Source organism: Olea europaea, chromosome 10 (genome assembly GCF_002742605.1).
Source record: "Olea europaea var. sylvestris chromosome 10, O_europaea_v1, whole genome shotgun sequence".
NCBI lineage: Eukaryota > Viridiplantae > Streptophyta > Magnoliopsida > Lamiales > Oleaceae > Olea > Olea europaea.
The window spans coordinates 41857025-41868199 of record NC_036246.1 but is presented as its reverse complement, the minus strand read 5'-3'; the positions used below and the strand labels follow the sequence as shown (position 1 = coordinate 41868199).

General features: G+C 33.1%; 1 protein-coding gene across 1 annotated transcript; it reads left to right on the top strand.

Moving 5' to 3' along the window:
* Positions 1–2097: 2097 nt before the first annotated feature.
* Positions 2098–5427, top strand: LOC111402320 (sugar carrier protein C-like). Its single transcript, XM_023030542.1, has 4 exons — positions 2098–2354; positions 2441–2763; positions 4018–4647; positions 4748–5427. Exons 1-4 carry the CDS (start codon positions 2219–2221, stop codon positions 5225–5227), a joined length of 1569 nt encoding a protein of 522 aa, XP_022886310.1. The 5' UTR covers positions 2098–2218; the 3' UTR covers positions 5228–5427.
* The last annotated feature ends 5748 nt before the right edge of the window (positions 5428–11175 follow it).

Below are 11175 nucleotides of genomic sequence, written 5' to 3'. Positions count from 1 at the left end.
ACTTTATATGTATTATGGGATTGGAAGGTTGACTTTTATATTTTAGCCAACTTCGTCATTCCTCATCTCGTCATATCCATCCACAAGTAGGGGGAATGTGCAAAAAATAATATATTTTAGGGACTAATTGGGAAGAAACCGCTTTGCATGAAAATTCCAGGCTGAAAGATTGTTGTTGTTATTATTATTATTATTATAAATTTAAAACTCATAAATTACATAATACAGCTTACGTTTATTGCTATGGATTAATGGTAATGAGTTATGCTATATGTACAATCATTGTTGACAATATTGATTGACAATATCGTACTGACAGCATCACTACCGGACGAAACCCTTGTTTAGTATAACATAAACTAATGGCACAAATGTACAATCATTTTTTGTAGATATGACACAAATGAAGTTGAAAAGAAGAAGAGTTTCGATATTGTCAATCAATATTGTCAATTTTAAGAATATCCACAGCAAAAGGGTTTCGAACAACCGGTTTCCATCTAGTAGGGTAATGAAAAACAACAGGCTGTTTAAGCACGTGTGAACCAAAAAAAAAAAAAAAAAAAACCCGTTGAAAAATTACACACGTGTGAAGGAAATTTAGGGGATGTGGTCCGACCCGATATAAATTTTTTATAGGACCCAAAAGACAATGGGATATTCACATTTTTTTTACTTCATTTGGAGTCAAGCCTCCGAGTTTGAATTTGAAGCTTGAACTCTATGCATGTCAGTTACTAATAAATTTTAAACTGATATTAATATTTTAAAAATATTTTTTTATTCAAAAAAAAAACTCGTTTGGAAAATTACACACGTGTGAAGGAAATTTAGGGGATGTGGTCCGACCCGATATAAATTTTTTATAGGACCCAAAAGACAATGGGATATTCACATTTTTTTTACTTCATTTGGAGTCAAGCCTCCGAGTTTGAATTTGAAGCTTGAACTCTATGCATGTCAGTTACTAATAAATTTTAAACTGATATTAATATTTTAAAAATATTTTTTTATTCAAATTTATGAAAGAGAAATGACAGTTTGAAAAGTAGGGCCTCTAAATTTGCTTATTAATTTTCGTAAGCAAACTACAATTACAGTTTGTTAATATGGTATTTGGTTTAACTTTCTAGCTAATTGCAATAAAGTTTCATTTCGTCTAAAACTCAAACTAATAAATATTACAACTTCCAAATAAACAAATAAGGAAAATGCCAAACGAACGTAATGTTTGATACAAAAGATGACACCACTGACCACACTCACAATCGAGGCGTGGGTCCAACGCGAATAAAATAATGCCGATCTCCCCATGTGTGTGCTATGTCAACCGTTGTGCCAACCCCTATATTCTTGTAGCACGGCCCAACAAATAATAATCTTATCTAGAGTAGGTTGAATCTAATAATGTCATCCATAAGAGTCAAAGGTAGAAAGATAATATTTGATTCTGGAGATTGTTTTACGGTAATTTTTTATTTCTATTGATTTGAAACGATTATATTTTGTAATTACAGATTAGGTATCTACTGCCATTAGTTTATGTTATACTGTATATTTCCCTCGTTTTTAATGAAATAAATTATTTATTTCCGTGAATAAAGTTGTGATTTAATATTGATTTGGTAACATGTTTCTCAACTTAGAAGTGTGAAAATCTTTATGCACTAAGTCGACTCCTTCGAATAGGATAAAGATAAAAGTCTGACTAATGGCTGATGTGTACTGCCAACAGCCAACCTAACTATCAACGAATGTTGGCTTCGACCGTAAATTTGAACCTTGGAATCAAATTCTCATTTCGACTATTATGGTTTGATTTTCGGTTCATATTTATAATAGTTTCAACGACTTTTTTCTTCATATTATTTGGAGCTGTAAGACTTGTAAAATAAGCATTAAAATCTTATCTGTTTCTCTTATCCGTGAAATTAGGTCCATTGTAATACGCAAATAAACTATATCCAAGACATTCTCACTTGCATTTTTAGGTCAAAATTCATTATTATTTACGAAATCAAAATAAATCTTCTGACAGCTAAGATTATGTAAAGAATACCCTCTTACTCTATATATACACTATTTCCTTAGCTATTATACATATCTCTATCTCCTTCCTCTTAAGTCTTCTCATTACTGTTTTCTTTTCTTCATCGCATATTCAACTTGTGATTCTGCTGAATTTCTTCGAGTTTATAGATCACTTTTAGCTACCAAAATGGCCGGTGGTGGTTTTGGCCCTGGTCCCGGTACCGGAAAAGAATATCCCGGCAACCTTACTCTCTATGTCACCGTTGCTTGCATTGTCGCCGCCATGGGTGGCCTTATTTTCGGCTACGATATTGGTATTTCCGGTACGTATACATATAATACATAACTGTATATAGTAGTGAACATGATTGCACAGTATAATGAACAAATCCCTGGTTTTTCTGTACAGGTGGTGTGACTTCTATGGATTCGTTCTTGGAGAAGTTCTTTCCATCGGTTTATAGAAAGCAGAAGGCCGATGATTCAACAAATCAGTATTGCAAATTCGACAGCCAGACATTGACTATGTTTACATCATCCTTGTACCTGGCTGCACTTTTGTCATCGCTTGTGGCTTCGACAGTTACGAGAAAACTGGGTAGGAAATTGTCGATGCTCTTCGGTGGCGTGCTTTTCTGTGCCGGAGCTTTGATCAATGGCTTTGCACATCATGTTTGGATGCTTATAGTTGGTCGTATTCTCCTTGGTTTTGGTATCGGATTCGCTAATCAGGTAACTCAATACTTTTTTTCTTGATTTAACTTCGACTCAGGATCAGAACAGTTAAAAAGCAATTTTTATCTTGTTTTGGACAAAAGATCCGCATGTTTTATTATATACGTATTCATTTGTTTTTACTTAGTACAAGATATCTATACAGAACAAAAATGGTGTTTTCTTAAATCCCAACATGGAATTTTGATGAAATTGTTTTCATGGAATTTTGATGAAATTGTTTTCTATTTTTAAAATTTTTATTTTTCTGTTCTTACCTCGATATTCCCATGTTTTTTTGGTTGCCCTTTTGGGGTATTTTTGATTTTCAGAACTAAATATTTTTAATTTCGAAAAGTGCATAAAATAATTCCAACTAGCTGGTTTACTCCTCACAGCAGCAACTAGCCCAGATCTGATCTGTAATTTATTTTAGAGCCTACAGAATTAGGTTAAAAAATATAAAAAACTCATTTTTAATCTTTTCGGACTTCGATAATGTTTGAATTTATCATAATTATTGAGGATTTAAAAATTTTGATGTTTTTATTAGATCTAGATTTTGAAACAAACTAAATAAGTCGAGAAAAAAAAGTCCAAAACCTAAATTTAGTGGAAGACCAAGACATGTTTATGACGTAATAATGTTTGAATATGACTAAAGGGTGGCTTTTAAGTGATGTAATAATGATCGAAGTTTGATCATTATAATTATTATAAATGAGTGGTCGGTGGAAAATTTGAATTTGAGAGTGCCTCTTTTTCTTAATGTGGACCAAAGGCCTAATCCAATTATGAATTTTTATTTTATTTTATTTATTTTTTATTTTTTGTTCTTTAGGCGTGACGTTTTTGGTTCCTTTTGCCAACTACCGTTTCCTCCAAATGCAACGGCGTTGTATACGGACAAATTCAACAAATTTATTTGAAAGTGGCCTAATTTATTAAAATACCATTTAAGATATTTATGATTCTCATTAACTGTTTATTTATTGGAAAAATTGACACTCTCTCCCAACACAAGACACCAGCACATGTGGTGGTCCCATGAAACATCATTGTTATAAGAATTAGGAACCTATCAAAATTTTTACCCCATTAAATTCAGCAATTTCCAACTCATTACTATAACTTTTGGCCCTTCACTTCCCTAACCGACCAGTTTTACCGGTTTAGTAACTTTATTTTATTATGCAATGAACTTTTGTCAATTGATATTTGGTAGTAGGTGAATGTGAATTTGAGTAAAAATATGTTGTTTCGATTATGCAGGCTGTCCCTCTATACCTTTCTGAGATGGCTCCATACAAGTACAGAGGAGCACTGAACATTGGATTCCAATTGTCCATCACTATTGGTATCCTAGTAGCCAATGTTTTGAACTACTTCTTCGCGAAAATCCACGGTGGATGGGGATGGAGGTTGAGCTTGGGAGGCGCTATGGTGCCCGCCCTGATTATCACGGTCGGATCATTAGTCCTTCCCGAGACACCAAATTCCATGATCGAACGTGGCAACCACGATGTAGCCAGAGCTAAACTGAAAAGAATCCGGGGTATTGCCAATGTGGACGAGGAGTTTAATGATTTAGTAGCGGCTAGTGAAGAGTCGAGGAAGGTGGAGCATCCGTGGAGGAATCTCCTGCAAAGGAAGTATAGGCCACATCTTACGATGGCCATTCTTATTCCCATCTTTCAACAGCTAACCGGGATTAATGTCATCATGTTTTATGCGCCGGTATTGTTTAAAACTATTGGGTTTGGAAGTGATGCTTCTCTTATGTCGGCTGTGATTACCGGTTGTGTCAATGTACTTGGAACTATGGTTTCAATTTATGGAGTCGATAAGTGGGGAAGAAGGTTCCTTTTCCTCGAGGGCGGCATCCAAATGCTCATCTGTCAGGTATCTATTTCACTCACTTTAATCTTCAACAACGTTACTTTTCGTTATATTGGTTTTGGCGCAATTATTTACTATGTATTTTCTTGTGGTGTATGTTCAGATTGTTGTTGCAATATGCATAGCTCTGAAATTTGGTGTTGATGGGAATCCCGGAGAGTTACCAAAGTGGTATGCTATTGTGGTGGTACTCTTTATCTGTGTATATGTTGCTGGATTTGCTTGGTCATGGGGTCCTCTTGGGTGGTTAGTACCTAGTGAAATTTTCCCACTCGAAATTCGATCAGCTGCACAAAGTATCAACGTCTCTGTGAACATGGTTTTCACATTTGCGATTGCTCAAGTCTTTCTAACAATGCTTTGTCACTTAAAGTTTGGACTGTTTCTATTCTTCGGATTTTGGGTGATTATAATGACGATTTTCATATTTTTCTTCTTGCCGGAGACTAAGAATATCCCGATCGAGGAAATGGTTATTGTGTGGAAACAACATTGGTTCTGGTCCAAGTTTATGACAGATGTGAATTATCCTAATGGATCAATTGAATTGGAGAATGGCAATGGTGCGTTCAAGAAAGTATAAAAGAGACTTGAGGTTGCTTCATGAGGATTGAATTAGTAGTGGACTTTAGTGACTTGTTTCCAAATATTAATACATCTCCAAAGTATTTTTATTTTTAGAGTTGTACTCGTTTATCTTACTTGCACAAGTATATATAATGTCAATCCAAAACCACGAAAAGTTTATGAATTATTTTGAATATATATTTATTTTTTTGTGTTTATCTTTGTGTATCGAAATATATTATTACTGAATTTATTGAATTTCAATGTGCACGAAGATAAGAATCCATAATAAAATAATAATGGTAATTCTATACTAGTTGATACAAAACTCAACATTAGGGTCATCCCCTTCATTATACTATGCTGACCTTGGTAATTCTATACTAGTTGATACAAAACTCAACATTAGGGTCATCCCCAGCTTTGTCACACATCACAAACTTCCCATTTAAGTCCCGTTTGGAAGGGATTTTGAGAATTGAGTTTTTGACCGTTAGAAGCAAAGTGGAGTCCACCCGTGACAGAATAAGTCAAAAATTACGGCTGAAATAGTGAAATAACGGTCAAAAAATCAATTTTTTGGGGTAAAAAATCCCTCCCAAACAAGCTATTAATAAAATCATTTTCACAATGATACTTTTGCTAATGGAAATTTGCTTCACACAATTCCACAAACTCTGTTGATCCTCTATATTTATATAATAGTTCATGTACATTTATTCTCCTTATAATTCAGAAAATATTACAAATTATGTTATTCATTTCAATGAATGTTTCTTACATGCTGCTAAATAGATATTCGTACAAAAAACAAGATTTTATTTATTTATTTTTAATTGGATAGTCCACCTAGGAGGTAGAAAATCCCCCCCTAAAACCACTAGTCGAGTTCAGTTTCATCACCATACATGGAACTATTTGTTACCCACTTTAGTTCTGTTCTCATTATAATTGAACTCATTTTTAGAGTTTCAACTATTTTTATTTGAATCCAATAGATAATGCTGCGTAAAAAGTTAGATTGCTTACAAAGGCGCACCAATGATAACAATTTATGAGTCACAATAACATGAGGCCTGTATTTGAAGTTGGAATCACATTCACATGTTTTGGATCGGAAATCATCTCCCTTTCTTGTAATAATGAGACTTTGAACTTTTTAGTGACAAAGAACAACCTTCATTTTTTTCGACTCGTCTAGGATTGAACTCTTTCCACGTCATCGATTATCCAATAAAAAAAGGGTTCATAAACTTGGTCACGGTCTTGCAATTGTGATAACCACATTTTGTGGATTAACATGGATGATGAGACAGTCATTTGGCATCACGGTTTTGCAAGAAATGCAACGGTCATGAATCACATGACTTGTCACACTTTTACTGAAGTTTGAAGGAATTCAGCCTCTAGTAAATTAGAGTTTTGGATAGAATTGTATAGGTGGTTCATTGTATTCATGTATGTTCGGATCCCTTTCATTAATTTAGTTGGTGAGTTTGATAAGCGAAATTTCTTTTACGGGATTTTCTTTAGAGAGTTCTGGATAAAGATATAAAAATACAAAATGTTATGTATCGAGAGTTTTTTTTTTTTATGTTAAGTGTTCGCTTTCATTGAAGCTCCAGTGCCAAGAAAATCAATATATTGATTTTATTAGCACGTAGTAAGATACAACGATTACATGGGCTTATTTTCAAAACATTGTCGATTACCTTAAATACATTAAGCTTCTTATTTATGTACTCCCTCCATCCAATATATGTAGGCTGGTTTTATTTTTCACACGAATTAAGAAATCTTTTTAATGTTATTGAAAAAGCAATTTCTATCAAAAACTTTCATTGTCTACCCTTATTTATGTTTGTACAATTTCAACATTAAGTAGAAAAAATTAGTTATAAAGTAAGAGTATATTAGTAAACGAACAAAACAAAACATTTTCAATAAAAAAGATAAAAAAAAAAAAAAAAAACTATATAATTGAGACAAGAAAATAAGAAAAATCAGCTTATGTAAATGGAAAGAAAAGAGTAACAACTTATAAGTACTTCCAAGATTATGAGCTTCACCCGAGTTTAGTTAGATTACAAAGCCATCAATGCAAAGCCACTGGCAAATAAGGAGTGCTGTACAATTGAGATTTGGGTTGATGGCATCAATGAATTCAGTGGTCAAATTGCAATTCTTAGCAACCTCAAAATAAGTGCTTGTTTGGTACATATTGTAAGTCAATTAAAATCAATTTTTTGATCGTTATTTCATTATTCCAACCGCTATTTTTGAATTTTTCTCTCACAGATAAAACTCATTTTATTTCTAACGGTCAAAAAATCAATTATCAAAATCCCTGCCAAACAAACACTAAGTGTCTCCACTATTTGTGCCCACCACCCCTTCACATAATGGGGGTGAATTTCCCTTAATAATGGCTGCAAAATTCCCCCCAAAAAATAATAATAAGTAGATAGATAAAAAAAAGGAAAGAAAAGAAAAAAAGTAAGTAAGTAAATGAAAAAAAGGGGTCAATAACTCAAGCAAAGTTATATTTCTACCTGGGCTTATAGACCCAAAACGATTTGGTTTGGACGGTTTGTATTATATTTTCAACTCAAACAATTTAATACGGTTTGAAACTTTTCCAACCAAATCAAATCATTTTATTTTTTAAAATCCTCAATTTTTCTATCGTTATTATAGTAATATGTTTAAAACAAGTTAACATTTAAAATTAAATGAGAACCAATAATGTTAAATATTAAATTACATTCATATTTATCCGAAATTCGATATATAAACAAAAAAGGCAAAAAAATAGTATTAAGTTAGTATCTAGCAACAAGCACTCCGCTCAAACTTTCAATTACAAGCAACAATATCAAAATAAGTACAAGAGTATTAACATCTCATTTGATAAAAATTGAATCGATATCCCCTGTTGTAACATATGATTTGGCTTCTGTATAGTATGCGAATATCAAAATGTTTATTAGTCCTTATTAATGATATTAACAAGCAACAAAAAAACATTACGCATTGAAATATCAAAATTGATAATAGAAAACAGATGTCACATCCTATATCTTTTCTCCGAGTCATTCAATGCCTCTATCTCATGCTGCTATGCGACCAATTCTTTGTACAAATTAAGGCCTCAACCATCTTTACACTCAATGAACTCCTAAAAGAGTCAAGAATCAGACTACTCATGGAAAATGCCGACTTTGAAGTGACCGTGGATATTTGAATTGTTAATACATCTTTGGCAATTTTGGAGACAATTTTGTACTTGTGCGCATTCAATTTCCACTATACTAATATGTCAAATTTGGGATCGATCAAATCTTCACAACAATCAAACAAACAATCAATCAAATCATTCTTTTCAGATTGCACGTTTTGCATAAGTTTAGCTCTAAAAATGAAAGGAATATATTTAGAAAGATCGAAAGTAGGTTGTGAAGGACTTGGACTACTATTTTTGGTAGTCTCCTTCGATGAAGTTGATGGCAGAGTGATCGGAGTTGCCATTTCTTCATTGCATGCATAGAACTTGTGGAGTGTCTCTCCAACTCCTTTTAACAACATTTTAGCAATTTTTGCATCGTAAATAAGTTCAAACTTGACTTTAAGAAGTTCCAACTTGCACATTGGGTCAACAACTATTGCAATGAACAACAATTTATTATACTTTTCAACACTGCCGCAATAATTATCATATTTTTTCCGCATACTAATTGCCATGGATCCCATCAAAGCGTTTGACTCTTTAGCTAATTCATTCAACTCTCCATGAATTTCATATATTTCTTGAAAGAAAGAGTTAGAAATTACATACTTCGAGCCACTAAATTTCAAAGTCATTTAATAGAAAGTTCTTAAGAACCTAACAAAATACTTCTGCTCGATCCCAATCGAAATGTGTTGGTGGTCCATTTATATTTCTTCCATCAAATTTGTCTTCATTAAAATATTTTTTATAGTTTCCATCGCTTTCCAAACCAACGAATGCTTTTTTAAACTCCGTAGCAACTTGCAACATCAAATATGTGGAATTTCATCTAGTTGTAAAATCCAAACACAACAAAGCTTGAGAATCAATATTTGATTTCTTGCAACTCTCCTTGAACCTTTTTAGTCGTTCTGGGGAGGATTTAACAAACCTCACTGCGTTACGAATAGCTGAAATAATATGACTTATTTCGTTCAAGCCATTATAAATAATAAGATTGAGTATATAAGCACAACATCTCACATGAAGCATTTCTCCTCCCAGTACTAAACCATTCTTCTCTCCTCAAAATGACTCTTAAATCTCAATAATGAAATTTATAATCCCATTATCAATAGTCACACAAAAAATCTTATTGATTTCCTAGTCTTTAAGACAAGAAATCAACTCTTTTCCCACCATATCTTCCTTGTGGCTTGGGAATTGAATGAAACTTATAATCCCTTTTTAAAGTCTCCCTTATGGCTCGGTTGAGTTAAAGTTGAGAAGAAAGTCTTTTAGTAAATTTTCACTCATTGTGGATACCACTGTAGAAGAACCAGATCATCAACAGTGCACAAAAATGAAGTATGAAAGCAAGGAGTGGATCTGAAGAAGAGAGGCTCACTCACACAACTGAGTAGTAGCAAACAGCGAAGGCTCAACGTCTCGACGATAATAGGTCACAGCTCTTCAGTGGCCAAGCCATGCGGGTGGGGCATATAGGATTTAGTTTGCTCTGTATGTTTTTTTAAAGCAGGAGTGGATAGTGGACCTAATGTAAAAAAAAAAAAAAAAAAAGGCCCAAGACAAAAGGTCTATAACAATAAAAAAAATTGGTCTAAATGCAACCAACTTCCCTAATCAATAATCATCCATCCCAACGTCTACAACAATGAAGAGTTCCAACCTATAAATTCTTCTTTTCTTTCTCATAAAAATATTTTTTTAATTAAAAAAGTACGGTTCATTTGGTATTTTTTTTTTGTATTTTTTGAAATTGAAACCTAAATCAAACCATTTTGAAACAGTTTGGTTCGGCTTGAAAGAAAAAATCGTGGACCCAAATCAACGACTTCGGTTCGATTTGCAATTTAGCGGTTATTTTGTGCAGCTCTATCGACTTATAATTTTTGTTAGTTGACCAATTTATGGCATTGTTTTAGTTTAAGATGATAATGGATAATAGAAGACATGTCGTGTCATGTTACATCGGTGCATTATTTTTATCTAGTTGGACAAAATAACATCTTGTCAGACAAGTTGTGTGATGGATTTTGACTAATTAAAATATTGTACAAATTGATTTTTTCTAATGCCACATAAGCATTTCTATAGCAAACGAAGTGCCGAAACTGAAATTTAAAATAATAAAAATAATAAGGATCCATTTGATTGCAAGAATGAAATTTGGATGGAAAAAAAATGAATTCTAAGGAATTGAATTGCCTAGAACTTGTTTAACTGGGAATTGATAATTAAATGTGTTTGATTGGTATAATTTTTCACCTGAAAAATGTTGAAATTTTTTATTTTTTGGTGTTCGATTAGTTTAATTTTTCATGAAAATTGTCAATTAAAGGGAATTTTTATTTTTTAGTTTTACAGTTATGAATAGAATTTGTTCCCATTGCTATAAATTAAAAAAAAAAGAAAAAAAGAAAGAAAGAAAGTTGGAAAACCCAATTCCCACCAAAACCATGGAAAAGATAATAATAATGAAAGAAAGAAAAGAAAAGTTAGAGTGAATAACTTAGCATCATTATTTAGTATTTAGAACCGACTAATGATATGTGTTGACCTTGAGAATTGGACCCTACACGTGGCCAATGGATAGCTACTCCACGAAATCCTTTTTGCACGCAATAATGTACGGTCGGAACCAGCGGTGGTAGTAGCGGCCGCATACACTTCGACGATCAAGTCAGCGTTGGGTGATTGAAACAGCGCTCAAGTCATGCAAGAGAGTGGGAAGG

Bases quoted from the DNA above. Each gene is read 5' to 3' on its own strand.
- LOC111402320 (XM_023030542.1), top strand. From the start codon at position 2,219: ATGGCCGGTGGTGGTTTTGGCCCTGGTCCCGGTACCGGAAAAGAATAT. The intron at 2,355-2,440 runs GTACGTATACAT...TTTTCTGTACAG, and splicing joins CTACGATATTGGTATTTCCG to GTGGTGTGACTTCTATGGAT. The intron at 4,648-4,747 runs GTATCTATTTCA...GTGTATGTTCAG, and splicing joins TCCAAATGCTCATCTGTCAG to ATTGTTGTTGCAATATGCAT.